This window comes from Oncorhynchus kisutch, linkage group LG19, assembly GCF_002021735.2.
Source record: "Oncorhynchus kisutch isolate 150728-3 linkage group LG19, Okis_V2, whole genome shotgun sequence".
Taxonomy (NCBI): Eukaryota; Metazoa; Chordata; class Actinopteri; order Salmoniformes; family Salmonidae; genus Oncorhynchus; species Oncorhynchus kisutch.
In genome coordinates this window covers 9,945,505-9,965,256 of record NC_034192.2, presented here as the reverse complement: position 1 = coordinate 9,965,256, position 19,752 = coordinate 9,945,505, and the positions used below count along the sequence as shown (strand labels likewise).

Sequence of the window (19,752 nt, the reverse complement as noted above, 5' to 3'; positions counted from 1 at the left end):
AATGTACCCACTTTAAACATGTATCCAGAGGCAACTTGAGCATACTTCCTTATTACCGAGTAACCTTGCAAACAATACCTCCTATTCTATACTCACAGTTTAAATACCTAACCGACAAGGCAAATATAAACATAGACCTACACTGGCTGGCTACTAAACATCCAATTCCATGGAGTAGTGAAGCATGCAAGGATCAGACATTTACAATACAGACCTCGGACAAGAACTATGGGTACACATTGGGGACATACTGTACATGCTCTTAAAACTGCCCTACTATACTGTAAAGTAATACACACATCAGGCAGGTGGGGTGAGCTGTCTAAAATAATCTCCAGACTTCCAAGTATTTGTCTCCATCCTTCCTCAGTACAGTAATATGGTGCAGGTGTCTCCATCCTTCCTCAGTACAGTAATATGGTGCAGGTGACTCCAAGCCTTCTATCAGTATCATCAACTGAGGAGTTTCCTTCATATGCTACCACTTCTATGGCTGCTAGCAGTCCATTCAATTTAGATTAATGATCATTTAGAAAAGGTACCAAGTAGAGGACTAATTAACTGTATTGGGACCAAGCCATTAGAGTACACCAGGGGAGGCTCCTCAGAGGAGGAAGGGAATGACCATCCTCCTCAGTGAACTTCATAAAGATAAAAATTGTAAAACATTTTTTTAAAGTATTTTTTATTTAGATAAAACTCTACAAAATATAATCACATGTAACCAAATAATTGATTAAAACACTATTTGTAATGGTCTTCAGTAGTCTCAACATCACTCTGTAGGGTAGCACCGTGGTGTAGCCGGCGGATAGCTAGCTTCCCTCCTCCTCTGGGTACTTTGACTTCAAAACAAAACCTAGGAGGCTCATGGTTCTCACCCCCTTCCATAGACTTACATAGTAAGTATGACAACTTCTGGAGGACGTCCTATAACCTATCAGAGATCTTGCAACATGAACTGACATTTTGTCCACCCAATCAAAGGATCAGAGAAGGAATCTAGTACTGAAAGCATAAGCTACAGCTAGCTAGCACTGCAGTGCATAAAATATGGTGAGTCATTGCCTCAAAGAGAGAGAAAGACAATAGTTGAACAGTTTCGAACAAATACATTTCTTCCAAAATGAAGGAGAAGCGAGAGAGAAATTGAGAGAGATTGTAATTTTTTTTCACTTTCAGTTTCACTTAATTGGTTAGGTCAGGGTGTGACTAGGGTGGGCAATCTATGTTTTCTATTTCTTTGTTGGCCTGGTATGGTTCCCAATCAGAGGCAGCTGTCTATTGTTGTCTCTGATTGAGGATCATATTTAGGCAGCCTTTTCCCACCTGTTGTTTGTGGGATCTTGTTTTTGTGTAGCTGCCTGTGAGCAGCCCAGAACGTCACGTTTCCTTCTATAATTTTTTTGGGTGAGTTGCATATTTATTAAACATGTGGAACTCTAAGTATGCTGCGCCTTGGTCCATTCATTCCAACAAACGTGACACTTACTTAGCTAGCAAATGCAGCTATCTAGTTTAGCCTACTCAAACACCCTGCTCAAACAGAGGTATGCTATGTTAGCTAGCTGGCTATGACTATCCAACACAACACTGGAACAGTTCCAAGTCAAGGTTAGTTTTTTAAAACGAATTTATTGCAACAGATGCCGGCCGGTGTAAGTGCTAAACTACTTACTGAGTGTACTCTAACGTTACTGCATGATTGCAGCGGGTTTACTAACGCGTTAGTTCTATTAGCTATGTTGACTGTGACGTTACTTTAGCTAATATGGTGACAATGATGTAGGATGTGTGTAGCCATGATATGGTTTGGCTTGGAAAGTTTTTGTGCCTGGTCACATACAGCTGATTTGTTGGGCATTAAAGTCGACAAGCGAAGGGAAAAGGTGAGAGGAGGAGAGTGCATAGATGCGAGAAGGAGTACAACGTGGCTGCTATGAAAGTGAACTGTGTTTACATGACTCCCTGACCCTACCATCCCAGCACCCTAACTGCCTCCCTGACCCTACCATCCCAGCACCCTAACTGCCTCCCTGACCCTACCATCCCAGCACCCTAACTGCCTCCCTGACCCTACCATACCAGCATCCTAACTGACTCCCTGACCCTACCATCTCAGAACCCTAACTGCTTCCCTGACCCTACCATCCCAGAATCCCAACTGACTCCCTGACCCTACCATCCCAGAACCCTATCTGACTCCCTGATCCTACCATTCCGGAACCCTAACTGCCTCCCTGACCCTACCATCCCAGCACCCTAACTGCCTCCCTGACCCTACCATCCCAGCACCCTAACTGACTCCCTGACCCTACCATCCCAGCACCCTAACTGACTCCCTGACCCTACCATCCCAGCACGCTAACTGACTCCCTGTCTCCCTGACCCTTCATCCCCAGCACCCTAACTGACTCCCTGATCCTACCATCCCAGCACCCTAACTGACTCCCTGACCCTACCATCCGAGAACCCTAACTGCCTCCCTGACCATACCATCCCAGCACCCTAACTGCCTCCCTGACCCTACCATCCCAGCACCCTAACTGACTCCCTGACCCTACCATCCCAGCACCCCAACTGACTCCCTGACCCTAACATACAAGCACCCTAACTGACTCCCTGACCTAACCATCCCAGAACCCTAACTGCCTCCCTGACCCTACCATCCTAGAACCCTAACTGCCTCCCTGACCCTACCATCCTAGAACCCTAACTGACTCCCTGACCCTAACATCCCAGCACCCTAACTGACTCCCTGACCCTACCATCCCGGTACCCTAATGCCTCCCTGACCCTGACCCTACCATCCCAGAACCCTAACTGCCTCCCTGACCCTACCATCCCAGAACCCTAACTGTCTCCCTGACCCTACCATCCCGGTACCCTAATGCCTCCCTGACCCTACCATCCCAGAACCCTAACTGCCTTCCTGACCCTACCATCCCAGCACCCTTACTGCCTCCCTGACCCTACCATCCCAGCACCCTAACTGACTCCCTGACCCTACCATCCCAGAACCCTAACTGACTCCCTGACCCTACCATCTCAGAACCCTAACTGCCTCCCTGACCCTACCATCTCAGAACCCTAACTGCCTCCCTGACCCTGACCCTACCATCCCAGAACCCTAACCGCCTCTCTGACTCTACCATCCCAGCACCCTAACTGTCTCCCTGACCCTACCATCCCAGCACCCTAACTGACTCCCTGACCCTACCATCTCAGAACCCTAACTGCCTCCCTGACCCTGACCCTGACCCTACCATCCCTGAACCCTAACTGACTCCCTGACCCTACCATCCCAGCACCCTAACTGACTCCCTGACCCTACCATCCCAGCACCCTAACTGCCTCCCTGACCCTACCATCCCAGCACCCTAACTGACTCCCTGTCTCACTGACCCTTCATCCCCAGCACCCTATCTGAATCCCTGACCCTACCATCCCAGCACCCTAACTGACTCCCTGACCCTACCATTACAGCACCCTAACTGACTCCCTGACCCTACCATCCCAGCACCCTATCTGACTCCCTGACCCTACCATCCCAGCACCCTAACTGACTCCCTGACCCTACCATCCCAGCACCCTAACTGACTCCCTGACCCTACCATCCCAGCACCCTAACTGACTCCCTGACCCTACCATCCCAGCACCCTAACTGACTCCCTGACTCTACCATCCCAGCACCCTAACTGACTCCCTGACCCTACCATCCCAGCACCCTAACTGACTCCCTGACCCTACCATCTCAGAACCCTAACTGCCTCCCTGACCCTGACCCTGACCCTACCATCCCTGAACCCTAACTGACTCCCTGACCCTACCATCCCAGCACCCTAACTGACTCCCTGACCCTACCATCCCAGCACCCTAACTGCCTCCCTGACCCTACCATCCCAGCACCCTAACTGACTCCCTGTCTCCCTGACCCTTCATCCCCAGCACCCTATCTGACTCTCTGACCCTACCATCCCAGCACCCTAACTGACTCCCTGACCCTACCATTCCAGCACCCTAACTGACTCCCTGACCCTACCATCCCAGCACCCTATCTGACTCCCTGACCCTACCATCCCAGCACCCTAACTGACACCCTGACCCTACCATCCCAGCACCCTATCTGACTCCCTGACCCTACCATCCCAGCACCCTATCTGACTCCCTGACCCTACCATCCCAGCACCCTAACTGACTCCCTGACCCTACCATCCCAGCACCCTAACTGACTCCCTGACCCTACCATCCCAGCGCCCTAACTGACTCCCTGACCCTACCATCCCAGCGCCCTAACTGACTCCCTGACCCTACCTGTGACCTTCTCCAAGCTTAGAGAGTCTGGTTAGTGCCAGTGGTCAAATGCTGGAACCTCCTCCCATACACACTTTCAGCCAATCAGTGTCAAAGAAGCAAACAAGCATCCAGATCTTTCTGGCAGGGGTTCCACTCTGAACACCACCAAACGTGCTCCACACATATGTGTGGCTGCTCTGATGGGAGTAGCAGTGCCATTGAATCAAAGCGTGTATTTGTGTGCGAGTGAGGCTGTGTTCCATGGCTTTCTGATCTCTGATTCTGCTCTGTTCCTGCCTCCTGCCCTGTGACTGAATGGGGCTGTCAGGTTCTGGAAGAAACTCAAAGGGAATAAAGCGCTGGAGGATCACATTCCGTAGCGCTGATCTAACACTTCCTACTGGCCTACTGCTGGAGCACTCACCCCGCTAGCACCCCTGGAAAGGCTGGGACAGCCATACACAGGTGCTAACTGCATACACACGCACATGGACACACACTCACACACACACATTGCAAACCTATAACACCAACACCCTTGCCAAATTGCTCCATCCCTAAAAACTCTCCAGCAATTCCAATCACCATCCTGCCCCAGACAGACACAAATACTGAACACCCCATACACACAGTGTGAAGCTAGTCAGTGACATGACATGCCACAGAGGGTAACAGGCACAAACACTACAGTGACAGGGCTTTTGTAACGATGGCTCTAGACATGCCAACAATCAAACCGCCCCAGTCACACTCAATATCAACTATGACAGAGTCCTTTGAGTATTAGGAGAGGAGAAATAAAGGCAACGTAATGGCTCAGACGTCAAACTTCTGATTCACAATAAGTCCAACATTCAGAACTGTTAGGGTTGTTTCTAGAACTCGGAGTTGAACTCAACAGCTAAACTGAGACAGTGTGTGTGTGGTGGATAACACATTTGGCTGTGACAGCTCGGTTTCTCTCTGTCAACCACATAGTCAACAAGTCCAACAGACTGCCTGTCTCTGTCTGTCTCCCTCTCAATATCTCTCTCAACACTATCCCTCCTCCCCCCCCCCCCCCCTCTCCTTGTTTATTTATTATTTTCTTCCTCTCCAAGGGGCCATGACAACTGTTCCAGGAACAATTTCCAAATTTAACCCATAATGGTAAAAGTTAGAAGTGGGTAAGTAGAGCTGATCTAGAATCAGTTATTAGAGGTAGATGGTAACCAGAGAGCTGTGTGGTGACCTGAGGTACTAGCAGCTGATTTGTGATCTATGGCAGCGGTCAATCTTGTCTGAATACAACACACACTTTCTGAAAGACTGAAAAGCAAACACAGTAACTGTGGGATTACCAGAAAATACTCTCACAATTACAGAGCAGTACGTCATCCAATTGTGTTACCCACATGCACCTATGACACACACACACACACATATGCACAAACACACACTGTTAGTCTTTGTCACACACTCATACACACACTCTAGCTAGCCCATACAATGTCAAGCAAAGCTATAATGGTCAAGGCATAGGCCACATTTGAGGCAGCTGGGTAATAAATACATTTAAATCCCTCATGTTTGGTTTACCTCAGATTATGTCAGCTGTCATTTTATGGATGCATGAGAGCTGTCAAAGGATGGCTTATCCAACTTGATTAATGGCAGAACTTTTAGGCTATATCAGGGAACACTTTCAGACAACGAATCACTTAAAATAACCCGGGAAATTGATATGCAACCTTGTTTTTCTAAATGTTCATACAGGTGTCAATCATCTGTGTGGAGCGAAGAGCTCGCATTAAATAAATAAAGCTGCACCCGGGATGCTTCTAGAGCACATGGCATGTCCAGCTGACCAATGGGCATTGAGCCTCGAGCTCCTAGCAAGCTCATCTAAATACCTCAACACGAATATCCATAGCAAAAAAACGGTTCACTATTCTTAAGCAGTTTACAATACTTGTTAGTTATATAGGCTAGCAACTAAATTAAAACAGGCTCAACCTGCTAGTTATATATGCTAAGCCAAGGAGTCAGCATCAAATAATTTTGTTATTAGGTTTGAAGCTAAGGTTGTTGCTCATTAAAGTTAATGAAACTCAGACGGTTTTGAGCCCAAAGACAAAACACAGGCTGCATAGGGAGGCATACAACAATTGCATGCAACTAACACAGCACGGTTTAAAGAAAGCCTATACCCATGTGTTTTGATGATGAAATGACCTTTCCCATTGTGGGATGGAACAAAGCTTATCCTTGAATCTTCAATATTCAAGGTTCAAGTAGGCTACCTAAAGCACAGGACAAACATTGTACAATAGACAAGTGCAATTCTATCATAAACCCACTTACATATCTGTCCCTCTCCAAAGCCTCCAGGGTAGAAATAAGCCTCGCAGGGTCCTGCAGAAGTTCATCAAATACTTCCAACGCTTCAGTCATCGTTGACTTGTTGCGTTCGTCAGCCGCAGGTGGGTCGCCTTTGAACCGACTCCGTGCCACCATCAGGGTCTGGTAGAAAAGACACACCGCGAACCCTAAGAGCAATAACCGTCCGGAGCAATACCTGCGGCGGAGCGTCCAGAGCCGCCGAAGAAACATTCCCGTTTCACTCCCAACTTTGCTGGCAGAAGAATAAAGGCATACCATGAGGGAAGATATTTAGCCTATTTCTTCTCCGCGTCCCACTCAGACCTCACACCACTCTGGCCGCTCTCCCGGCCAGATAGAAGGAACACAGAGCAGCGGCGCTATCTGTAGAAACACGCACTTCAGGAATACACAAAGACCTGGAACATTATGCCGCATTTTATCTTTCAAATATGACCTGGTTGGTATTTCAGAGGGGGGTCCACGGTGTCCAAGAATCGTCACTATGACAAACTCGAGTGATCATTTGTGAGCTGGCACAAACAAACAAAACCTTTTCCCCAACGTTGTTATTCCGTTATTCATGAGAATTAAGTTAGATCAAAGTGGGCCACAGTCCAACTATCACATCCTTGAACACTGGAGTTCCGAGAGAGATGGGGAAAGTTTCCCCTCTCGCTTCCTTTGGGGAAGAGTGCCCCTCAGATCATTAAAAACATTCTCGAGAAGCAGAACATCATAGATCAGACTCTGCTACTGCGCGCTGTCAGAAAACTGCCATTCCCATCCACAACCAAAGGCACAACGCATGAAAACATCCCGTCAGACACAGATAGAGCCAAACTGAAGTTAGAAAAATGAAGAACTTCACCAAGACTTCAGACCCTGAAATAGGTTACAGACTACAAAGAGGGTTTCCACTATATCCGAGCGCTGGCCGAGCACCCGGGGGGCGACTTCACCTGGTTTGGGTTAGGCTACTCTAAGAGGCAAAAGTCAACAGTAGCCGAACTTCCTTTCCGTGCGGACGGCTGGATTACAGTCTCACACACAGGGCTACTGGTTACTAAAATTAAAACTCCCTCGGGTAAAGAAAAAAAAACAAGTGGAGTTTATACCATTGATCCGTTTCAACAGGATAGTTGAGGAGCGTTCTTGTAAAGTAACGGTTTTGAAATTCCACGATGTACACTGAGCGGTCTAAATGCGCACACATGCCTCCTCCGTCGGGGTCGAGGTATGCTCCCCCTCATTCCAAATTGTGTAAAAGACAGGGCTCACTCTTTGCTATTTGTGGCACACACACCAGTCCTCCCTTGGCTCATTATTTAGAGAAAGGAGTTGGAGCCCTGCTTTGTTTCAGTCAGATGTGGTGAGAGAGAGGCTACTGAAAAGGTTCCCTTTCAGAGCAAGGGCTGAAAACATGTTCCCTTTATTTGGTGAAATTGTAAGTTCTCCAAGACACCTCAGGTTCCTTCTAAAAAATATATAGCTATTATGGCAGTTTTGTATATAACAAAAAAGTGAATACAATCAATAACCAAATTTGGTACAACCAAATCCCCTTGTGTGTGAGGGCTGCAACATTGCTGGTTTTCATTACACTCCTCGAATCAGGGAATGATTAGACCTGGGACACCATGTAGGTGAGCTGACTCATGGTAAATCAGTGGCATTCATTAATACATTTCCTGACAAATAAAGAAAAACAGCAGTACATCAGCCCTTGAGGACATGATTGAATAGCCCTGTTAGTACTGCATTTGTTGAGAGGTCAAATGCAATGTTAATGGGGCGAGCAGGTCACCATTAAAACAAAGCTGTGTAATGGGTTAAAAGCTTAGTTCATTATTTGATGTTTAAAAAAAAAAACTCTACACCACCTTTACCCCACACACAGAGATGACTTCAAAGCTATTCCTTGCCCTCCATTTGGCAAATCTGAACATAATTCTATCTAAAAACTAAAGCAGGGAGTATCAGTGACTTGCTCAATACGGAAGTGGTCAGATGACACAGATACTAAGCTACAGGATTGTTTCACTAGCACAGACTGAAATATGTTCTGGGACTCATACGATGGCATTGAGGCGTATACCACATCAGTCACCGGATTCATTAATAAGTGCATCCCCAGTGATGCACATTGTCCCCAGTGACCGTACGTACATACCCCAACCAGAAGCCATGTATTACAGGCAACATCCGGACTGAGCTAAAGGGTAGAGCTGCCGCTTTCAAGGAGCGGGACTCTAACCCGGACGCTTATAAGAAATCCCTCTATGCCCTCCGACGAACCATCAAACAGGCAAAGCGTAAACACAGGACTAACATTGAATCCTACTACACCGTCCCCGACGCTCATCGGATGTGGCAGGTCTTGCAAACTATTACGAACTACAAAGGGAAGCCCAGCCGCGAGCTGCCCAGTGACACAAGCGTACCAGACAGACAAAATTACTTCTATTGCGCTTCGAGGCAAGCAACACTGAAGCATGCATGAGAGCATCAGCTGTTCCGGGCGACTGTGTGATCACGCTCGCCGTAGCCGATGTGAGTAAGACCTTTAAACAGGTCAACATTCCCAAGGCCACAGGTCCAGATGGATTACCAGGACGTGTACTGCGAGCATACGCTTTACTGACATGTTCAACCTGTCCCTGTCCGAGTGTAATACCTAAGTTATAAGCAGACCACAATAGTCCCTGTGCCCAAGAATAGCAAAGTTACCTGCCTAAATGACAACCGACCCGTAGCACTCACGTCTGTAGCCATGAAGTGCTATGAAAGGCTGGTCATGGTGCACTTCAACACCATCATCCCAGAAACCCTATATCCATTTCGATTTGCATGCCACCCCAACAGATCTACAGATGACGTAATCTTTATTGCACTCAACACCGCCCTTTCCCACATGGACAATAGGAACACCTATGTGAGAATGCTGTTAATTGACTACAGCACAGCGTTCAACCCCATAATACCCTCAAAGCTCATCACTAAGCTAAGGACCCTGGGACTAAACACCTCCATAGGCAACAACACATCTACCACGCTGATCCTCAACACAGGGGTCCTTCAGGTGTGCGTGCTTAGTCCCCTCCTGTACTCCCTGTTCACCCATGACTGCGTGGCCAAGCACGACTCTAACACCATCATTAAGTTTGGCGACGACAACATGATGAAAGGCCTGATCACAGACAACGATGAGACAGCCTATAGTGAGGTCAGAGAGCTGGAAGTGTGGTGCCAGGACAACCTCTCCCTCAACACGATCAAGACAAAGGGGATGATCGTGGACTACAGGAAACGGAGGGCCGAGCACACCCCCATTCTCATCGATGGGGCTGTAGTGGAGCAGGTTGAGAGCTTCAAGTTCCTTCGTGTCCACATCACCAACAAACTATCATGGTCCAAACACACCAAGACAGTCGTGAAGAGGGCACGACAACACCTATTCCCCCTCAGGAGACTGAAAAGTTTTGGCATGGGTCTTCAGATCCTCAAAAAGTTACAGCTGCATCATCGAGAGCATCCTGACTGGTTGCATGACTGCCTGCTATGGCAACTGCTCGGCCTCCGAGCGCAAGGCACTACAGAGGGTAGTGCGTACGGCCCAGTACGTCGCTGGGGCCAAGCTTCCTGCCATCCGGAACCCCTATACCAGGCGGTGTCAGAGGAAGGCCCTAAACATTGTCAAAGACTCCAGCTACCCTAGTCATAGACTGTTCTCTCTGCTAGTCTGTGCTTCTACCCCCAAGCCATAAGACTGCTGAACAGCTAATCAAATGGCTACCCAGACTATTTTCATTGACCCGCTCCCCCTTTTTTTGAATGCTGCTGCTACTCGCTGTTTATTATCTTACATAGTCACTTTACCACTACCTTCATGTACATATTACCTAAACTATCTTGTACCCCCACACATTGACACGGTACTGGTACCCCCTGTATATAGTGTCGTTATTGTTGCTGTTTTTAAATGTTTTTTTATTTAGTTAATTTAGTTTGAAAAAATCTTAAATCTCCGTTGTTGGTTAAGGGCTTGCATTTTGTATTCGGCACGTGCGACAATTAATTGGTACATTTTGCAACAGTATAACATGTGTCGGTACAACACTTATAAAACAATCAGTCCACATTGTAAGCCTACTGTGAATCAAAACATTGGTGATTCAACAGCCATCTACATTTTGATTGTGTAGTCAAATACAATGGATACCTAGAGCTATGAAGTGTAACAGTTTGATCAAGAAGAGAGGCCACCGTTGACAGATGAAGCCAGGAAACACGTGAAATACCAAAAGAACTTGATCACTTTATTGGATTTTTTTCTCTCTACATCTCTGGAAACTTTTACACACCATCTCAGTACAGAATGACTAGTGACACACACACACACACATACAGAAAAATTTACACTCAGACATACACGCTTCAGTTGACTGATCTTACACTGTACATTCCGAACTCAGCTTTACAGGACTCAACGGTGGAGGGTCACTCATATTCATCCATACTTTACCTGAAATGACCACCGTCCCAATCATCACCCTCATATTTTCAAAGTCATAGTTGCGTTTCATCAATTCATTTAGAATTCAAATTAAAACTTGTAGAGGGGTTGGGTTTTGTAGTCCAATAAACACCCATGGACTACATTTCGCAGTCTGTAATTTTACTGTAATGAGCACTTCTTGTTGCAGCCGTGCTTGGAAGCAGGAAGGGAGGGGCCCTTCCTGTCACAAGGGGAAAGGCGAGGAATGTCTGATGAATGGGGGAGAGAAGGGGTGCACCGAGGCTCAACATTCAGGAGGGGGACAATGGACACCCAACCAGGGTGTGCGGTTTCAGGAAGTCTTGGCTCGTTTTGATTTTCCAGTCAGGTGTCTCATCCAAATATTCACACAGGAGACTGCAATGACAACCTTTGACCCCACTGTTTTGACCCCTGAGAGGTTACACAGACAGGCAGGTGAATAAGAATACTGTGTGTGTGGCCACAACAGGTACACACACTTGTTTGGGAGGAACTAGTTGATATAGCATTGACAGTTGGTTTTGCGGGGTAAGGGTGTGGAATGGGATAGGGGTGGTCCTGGATGAGGAGCAGGGTAGTAGAGGTGGGGTGTCTATTTGTGCCTGCTGCCTCTCCTCTTCATGGCAGTAGTACACTGGGGGCAGTACCACTTCCCCTTGGGGGCTTCTGTTAGGCCCACGCAGCCGTAGTGGAACCACTCGATGGGGCACTGCACAAACACACACAGGGGACTCAGGTTAGCTTATACCTCATCTCTCATTTGACAAAGTCAAATGTGAAAGTAATGTGGTAACAGTTGTAGAACATGAGAAAAGCACTCCCAAATGGAAATGGGTACTTACGTCTTGATTATCACAGCCCACCATTTCTCCATAAGACACCTTTAACAAGAGAGAAGCCATTTTAGTTAACCTGTCAGCTGTAGTTGTGTGCTGTCCAGTGTGAAAGAGAGTGTCTATGGATGTGTGTGTACCTGGTTGCAGATGCAGTAGCGGGGCTCGTTGGGGTCGTAGGTCCAGTCCACCTGGTTGTTGGTCTCAGACTCTGGGAGGGCCGAGACCTGCTGCGACAGCTCCTGGGCCAGGGCTGAAGAAGAGGAGCATGACGACAGGGACGAAGACGAAGAGGAGGACGACGACTGGTGGTTGGAAGACTTGGTGTTGCCCCTGTGGAGGGGGAGAAAAGACAGAAACAGTTTAGACTAGATCTCCATGTTTCATCTTCATTTATTTATTCATGCTGTAAAGGTGGAGCTGGAAAGCATGGCTGGCATAATGTGGTGTGACATCATGGGACGGGACACTGAAATGATGTCGCGTGATTTGACATCTGTTCATCCAATGTGGGGTGATGCAGGGTAGATTGACACGGTTTAATAAGTCATGAAATGATATCACTGGAGAAGACCACCAGCTAGGGATTGTCATGCTTGTCTAAGCGTATGGGGGCTGTGCATGTGCATATAAGCTGTGTCGTACTTGGTCTTGCGTCCGCCGCGGGAGTCGGAGGCGATGGCTGAGCCGGCGGGGGTGAGGGTCTGGGTGAGGGTGTTGGCCAGGGCGGAGGTGGAGTAGGCCCCCGTGGTATCCCGGGAGGTCAGGGAGAACTCCCTCCCCAGCTGAAAGTCATTGTTCTTAATGGCCTCGTAGCTGGCCTTTAGACTGCTAGTCCTCCTGCCCTCCTTCATCTGACATGGAGGGGAGGGGAAGGAAGGCACAGACAGAGAAAGAAGATGGGAAAGGCAGGTAGAGAGCGAGAGATACACATAACCATGAACAGGGTTAGTTACAGTCATAGGACACACATCAGTTACACATTCAAGGACATTTGTCCTAATCAGATAAGATAAGATAATCCTCAGAACAGACAGTCTGGGTCAAGATACTGATACCGATCCCCATCACTGCAGCACACATCTGAATAAATCAGAGGGCCGTGGAGTTGGGTGTATGTCTGTGTGTGTGAGAAAGAGAGAGAATGTTTGTGTTTATACCTGTGCGGTGGCCTGTACAGCCTGCGCTGCAGCCATGGTGATGGCCCCTGCCCCAGCCCCGGGCCCAGCAGGCAGAGAGCTGAGGTTGTAGGAGGCCAGGGGCTGGGATGAGTTCACACTGTACACGTTGTTAGAGGCTGAAGTCGTGCTGTTGGTGCGACAGCCCGGTGTGTTCTCCTTGGAGGCGTCTGACGTGAGTGTGGAGAGCAGGGCTTCAGATTTGAACTTCTTCTCTGGGACGTGCTCTGTAGTGTGGTGGCTCGGCTGCGTGGTGTACTTCCTCTCTGTCACACACAAACAGAACGTGAATTATTACCTTCATGACCTCGCATAGGAAAGCAGCAAATAATCTATACAAGCAAAGCTCTTTAGTCAATATACATTTTTCTTCCGACATGCAACAACTTCAAAAGAAAGTCAGCCAAACAGCCAAGACTTGGACTTACTCTCCACGGTGGTGTGTGAGTGGACGTGGTGGTTATTGACAGGCTGAGAGGGGCTGTCCATCTCTAGGGATCCTGACAGAGGACAGAGAATGTTAGAGCTGGCTCTCAGTGACAACACTGACAGACACAACAGTTGACTTAACAGGGTCATTTTTTGGTCAATACTGCCCCCTAGCAGGGCTGATATCCCGATGGGAAGATTGATACCATCCCACTATCGCAACTGAAACAAGAATAGAAAAAAAGCAGCCAATCAGCCCAACATTCTGACAGGGCCAAGAGAGATAAGATGAAGGGGATGGGACTTCTGTGGTGTTGTGATAGATAGATGTGACTCACGTCTCTCCAGAATCTCAGTGATGCCAGCATTGTCAGCCTCCAGCTCCATCTTGAACTTAGCAAGCTCCTGGTCCAGCTTCCTCAGGTGACGGTCCACCTGCAACACACACCCCATTATATACCATACTGTTCATACCCCACAATAGATGTTGAACAAACACCCAAGGATTTTACACATTTGATATTGATCTATTTCATAGTGAATATTCAAAGACAGAAACATCAATATCTAAACAAACATTAAAAACACTTGAAAAGACTGACATTCTAGTGACTTCCAAATCATTCACATTGTTTGCCTGCCACCTAGTGGCACAGACCGCACACAGTCCTGAACAGAACATTTTATATTTTAGTGGTGACATGCACCCACAAATCATCCTGAAAAAGGCTACCAGCGATAAAGACTCTCCTCTAACTCCCCTTGTCCCTACCTTTTCATAGAAGTGGTTTCTCATGACCCATTAGACAAACCAGACATCGTTAGACAGAGCTCCATCTTGGCATTCAAATTCCAACTCACCAGATCATAAATCTGATTGGCCAGCTGTACTTTCTCATCTGCATCCTCCAGTGCTTTATAATAATCCTGAAACAGAGACAAAGCAGTCAGAGGCTGACACAATCAGCTGCCTCTGGTGAACCAACACGGGCACTTGCTTTACTCTTCTTACTAGCTCCGACGTTGCTGATAGCTACTTTGAGGAAAAATGTACTGATATGTTGATATATGTTGTCCCACCTAGCTATGTTAAGATGAATGCACTAACTTTAAATAGCTCTGGATAAGAGTGTCTGTTGTATGACTAAAATGCAAATGACAAAGAAAACTACAAAAAGTGTTATAGTACAGCTTATCGTAAAACATTTATGGGATTAAAAGAACAAACTGTATTTTTTCAAAGGGAAATATACATAAGACTTATTTGGCACCTTTTTGATGACTCCCATCTGCTCTTCCCTCCACTCTGGCTTGTTCTTCTTTGCATTGACAAAGAACTCATTCACCCTCTGCTCCAACTGGTCCATGGCGTCTACAGCAAATGGGAGGGGTGAGTTATCTGGACAGGTGTGTCTGAGGCACACCTAATGATATGGGTTTATACTCTGCATGCATGTGGAAGAATTCATATCGATTTGTACTTCAATGCTGACCAGAAGGGCTAATATTACATGTGGTGTCTGTGGACCAGAAGGCTTGTGAATAAAACTACCAGTGAACTCGAAACACCACTAATACACCAGTGGTTCCCAACCTTTTCCATTACTATACCCCAACTGAATTTTGCTCTGCCTGGAGTACACACTTATGTGCATTATACCAGTAGGCCTATGGTCTCAGTACCCCCCTAAATTAATATTGGTGCATGTTCTAGTTAGCAAACAGCCCGTGTAAATGTAGCTAGTTATAGTCACATGAAAAAAACAACTGATAAGTAGCCAAATGTATAACGGTGATACATGTGATGTGTACGCTCCGAATCCATGTCCCCTGTTTTGTTTACATTCAGCAAACGTTAGTTGGACCTCTATATGGAAAACAAATATAACATGATTTTATTTTGTAATCTCTAACCCTAGCTAGAATTATACAAACCCGTTAACTTTCTCAGGTTATTGAAAGTTGTTGCAATGTTATACTAGCCAAGTTCGCTACCGCTAGCTGTGTTAGCTATACAAATAAAAACACTGTATTTAACACATTTTTATTTGGCCACTAATTACTGTTAAGAGTTCGACTCTTATCTACATGAGCCCAAAAAGTGCGAAACTGAGAATTGTGTGTTTTTCAACTTGAGAAATGTTCGCCGGTGAAGTGTTTGTAGACTGTCACGCTGTAACAGTGCATACTCTGAACTTGCAGGTCCATCTCTCTCATTTCCGTAAACCTGTCGCGGAGATCCATGGGTAGCTGCTCGATCACTGCCAGCGAGAAGAAAAAGCGATTATAGGAGTTAGCATGGCTAGGCTAACAGTCCGGGCGCGCTTCGGCTAAAATGATGCACATTTACGACAGTAAATACAAAAACAATACCACCCAGACGTAAAATAAACGCAAATACTCACTCTCGAGGTAATCCTCTAGGTACAGCATCTTGGCAAATTAGATATTTTAGGCGTTTATGAAAATAATTTGTGTCTTTCAATATGGCGCCGCAAACCTCTGTGTCCCGAAGAAAAAATACCACTGACAAACTGAGGTCAGAGAAAGTGACGTCAGTAGAACGTAGAATGTGATTGGCTAGATATGGAGTTGAGTGCTAAACTTCAAAAGTCCGTTAGTTCATGGAGTTCATAGACATATTAATTTCAAACATTGACTGAAATAACACAATTAAGCTTTTCCAACCAGGTAAATACATTTTAATCATCAAACTTCAATGCAAATGCGCTATTTTAATCTTAAATTAATACTTGATTAAAAGGAAATATCTTATTTGTAGCTTCAATGCAGGTGAGCAACAATAATGCTCATCTGGCACAATTGATATTGTGTAGGGTAGGCCTACACACACATTGAATTGAGATATTATTTAACTATAACGAACACATTCAACTATAAGTAACACACAGAGAAAAAAACAACAACACCCCCATTTGAATAGTCTAACAGATTGTCAGTCCATTATAGGCCTGATATACAGTGCCTTCAGAAAGTATTCACACCCCTTGACTTTTTCCACATTTTGATGTGTTACAAAGTGGGATTAAAATGGATATAATTGTAATTTTTGTCAACAATCTACACAAAATGTCAAAGTGAAAGAACAATTCGAACATTTGTACAAAAAAAAGAAGATAAAACATTAAAGTTGAATCTCAGTTTGAAATTCACTGCTTGACTGAAGGACCTTACAGATAATTGTATGTGTGAGGTATAGAGATGAGGTAGTAATTAAAAAATAATGTTAAAAACTATTATTGCACACAGAGTGAGTCCGTGCAACTTATTGTGACTTGTTAAGCACATTTTTACTCATGAACTTATTTAGGCTTGCCTAAATAACAAAGGGTTTGAATACTTAAAAAAAATCAAAAAACAGAATTCCACTTTGACAATATTATGGGGTATTGTGTGTAGGCCATTGACAAAAAAATCTAAATGTTTTAATTATTTTTTATTCAGACTAACACAAAATGTGGAAAAAGTCAAGGGGTGTGAATACTTTCTGGAGGTACTGTAGGTCTATAGTAGGGATTCATGAGCATTTTGTTTTGTCTGTTCATCCAAAACAATGACAATCCATAGGTTACCATGTCCCCACAAGAATAGACACACGAGAAGCTAGTCATTCACCAATCTTTTGTGCACCTTCATTCACTCTCATTCACCCCCTTCTCCAGTCTCTCGCACTTGGTATCCTCTCAATAACAAACTTTATTCTATTCTCCTCATGATCTCTCTCAACCCGACCCTCCATTACAAGCTCTAAACCATCCATCCCATGCACCAAACACTGTCTCACTCCTCTCTCAAATCTCCCAACCCCCCCCCCCCTTCACCATTTCCATCCCATCCCACCCCATCCTCATTCCCTCTAATTGTCACATGAGATGACGCTGGAGAGACGAAGCAGGTACAGGGAGTCAAACATTGAATAAAGAACGGACATGGAACAAGACAGGAACAGCGTCAGCAGACTAGTAACACAGACAAAAAAACAATTCATGCAGAAGTGGGGAACAGAGCTGTGGAACTGACAAATATAGGGGAGGTAACAACAGGTGATGAGTGAGTCCAGGTGAGACCAATATCGCTGATGCGCGTGACGAGGGAAGGCAGGTGCGCATAATGGATGATAGGAGTGCGTGATGCAGGGCAGCCTGGCGCCCTCAAGCGCCGGAGAGGTGGGGTGGGGAGAGCGGGAGCAGACGTGACACTAATCCTCTCATATCTCCTTGCCTCCAATGGATTGGCACACTGAAGACCACCCAAGCAAGTCTATGCTGTGATGTAATTTACTTTAATCTATTGAGTCAACATTATTGTTATCAGGGAACACAAGATACAATGTAAATTTCTTTAATTTGAGTCTATTTTGTTGTGTGCATCTCTAACAATAAAGCTTTTTAATGCTGATCAATCCCATTTGGTTCATGGCCAGACTGTGGACATTAAAAACAGACCAAAAGACAATAAATTAAGATAACAATGCCTGCCGACCTGAGTCTAATTGTTACTCTTTTTAATTGTTGATTATGTAGCCTAAGGAGTAACTCATTCCTTCCCCTTTTTCATTCATGTGTTTTCTTAGAATGAGCTCAGAATCGACAGGGATAGAGATAGACTATCCGATAATCGGATTATCTAATGAAAGCTTTAAATGGCTGAGATATGCTCAGTGTTTCATAACTGAAGGATTGACACCTTTATTAATACACTAAATCATCAAGAATGTGTATCAAGAAGAGTATGCGATAGGCTTATGTAATGTCATCCCACAGGGAATATAATAGAATAGAACAGAACAAAATAGAACAGAACAGAACACTACAGAATATAATAGAATAGCCATGCACATCTGTGGGAAAGGGGTGACACTTATTACAGCATTATTGTTGCTCTCTCTAGTGAAGTCCCATGATGAAGTCCCATCCCACATTTACTCCAGACAATAATAGTCTCTCTAAATGTGACCTCTTGACCTATGTATGCTATATCTCAGAGGCGGAAAGCTGTCCACATTCCATCCCCCCCTAAAGACCCATAGCCCTGCTGTTGCTGTTGCTGCTGCTGCTGTTGCTCCTGCATTGCAATCGGACGAAACGCTAGGACCCCGCGGACAACCTCTTTGGATGACACAGAACAAACTGCGAGTTGAGTTTTGGCCACTCAAACATGGAAAAGTTGAACTGACAGCGCATAACTAACTCGGCACTCTGAATTGGACGATAGGTAGGCTAGGCCTATCATACCGCCACCGGGGAATTGTTTTTGTGGAGAGATCGATTTTGGGAATCAGTGTCTACGTGCGCAACTGGTGTTTTATTTGATTTGTTTTGATTTAGACTGCTGTGCAATAGTATGATTTTTAGTGTTTGACGTTTGCTCTGGGAGTCAAAAGAGTGCTGAACATTAATAATTTAACCAAATGGATTATGTTCATTTGGCGCAAAAGCCCTTATAAGAAGTTGTTTTGTTGTAATGTTCTGGATATGTTTTCGCAGTATACCTTGCTAAGTGAGTGATGATTGATTTGGATATGTCAGCACCGCTGAGCGCTCATCCACACACTCCATCATTCCCGGACTGGGGAAAGTAAGAAACCACCTGTTGTGAATGCTTTCTGGAACTTACCACGGATCTACGGCGGCTGCTAAAACAAGACATTGGAAAGTTGCGCGCAGAACGCACAGAGACATGTAAACCCGGTATGTCTTACACGGAACACTGAGAACTCGTTTTGTATTCATGGAACAGACTAATGATCCCAATTGAATTGATTTATATTCCTTTTAGTTAATGATGTTGCCATGGTGGCGTGGGTTAGGATGAGGAGTCCTGTCTTGGCCACCGATTGCTGTTGCGCTCAGAATGGCTCGCGAGGACGCGGTGAGGTGCCTGCGCTGCCTGCTCTACGCTATCAATTTACTCTTCTGGGTAAGAGAGGCGGAGACCCCCAACAGGTGGCTGCGTTGTGCTACACATGCTACACAATGCATACAACTTCATCCCCCCCTCTCATCCCCCCACCTCAATGCGTGTCTCCAAGGCGCAGAAAAACAAATGAGCAATTTGCATCCCAAGAATGTTTGGCATTCTAGTGCATGCTATT

General features: G+C 45.8%; 3 protein-coding genes across 4 annotated transcripts in view; 1 reads left to right on the top strand and 2 right to left on the bottom strand.

Annotated features, from left to right (window-relative positions):
• Positions 1–7,940, bottom strand: part of LOC109864584 (cadherin-like and PC-esterase domain-containing protein 1) — a 67,683-nt gene extending 59,743 nt beyond the window's left edge. Inside the window, exon 1 of one of the 2 annotated variants that reach the window (XM_031798013.1) lies at positions 6,640–7,940. In XM_031798013.1, the coding sequence (XP_031653873.1) occupies positions 6,640–6,936 (297 nt within the window). In that variant the 5' untranslated portion in view covers positions 6,937–7,940. The remainder of the gene's footprint in view (positions 1–6,639) is intronic. The other variant, XM_031798015.1, reaches the window with a different exon arrangement.
• Positions 7,941–10,955: 3,015 nt separating this feature from the next.
• LOC109910369 (inhibitor of growth protein 3) lies at positions 10,956–16,194 on the bottom strand. The gene is made up of 11 exons (XM_020509558.2): positions 16,043–16,194; positions 15,827–15,898; positions 14,909–15,009; positions 14,499–14,564; positions 13,976–14,072; positions 13,637–13,708; positions 13,191–13,474; positions 12,676–12,884; positions 12,171–12,363; positions 12,040–12,078; positions 10,956–11,906 (listed from the first exon to the last, which is right to left on the bottom strand). Exons 1-11 carry the CDS (start codon positions 16,068–16,070, stop codon positions 11,790–11,792), a joined length of 1,278 nt encoding a protein of 425 aa, XP_020365147.1. The 5' UTR covers positions 16,071–16,194; the 3' UTR covers positions 10,956–11,789.
• Positions 16,195–18,732: 2,538 nt separating this feature from the next.
• Positions 18,733–19,752, top strand: part of LOC109864583 (tetraspanin-12) — a 15,619-nt gene continuing 14,599 nt past the window's right edge. The window contains exons 1-3 of the mRNA XM_020452431.2: positions 18,733–18,872; positions 19,145–19,348; positions 19,437–19,577. Of these exons, the coding sequence (XP_020308020.2) occupies positions 19,512–19,577 (66 nt within the window). The 5' untranslated portion in view covers positions 18,733–18,872; positions 19,145–19,348; positions 19,437–19,511. The remainder of the gene's footprint in view (positions 18,873–19,144; positions 19,349–19,436; positions 19,578–19,752) is intronic.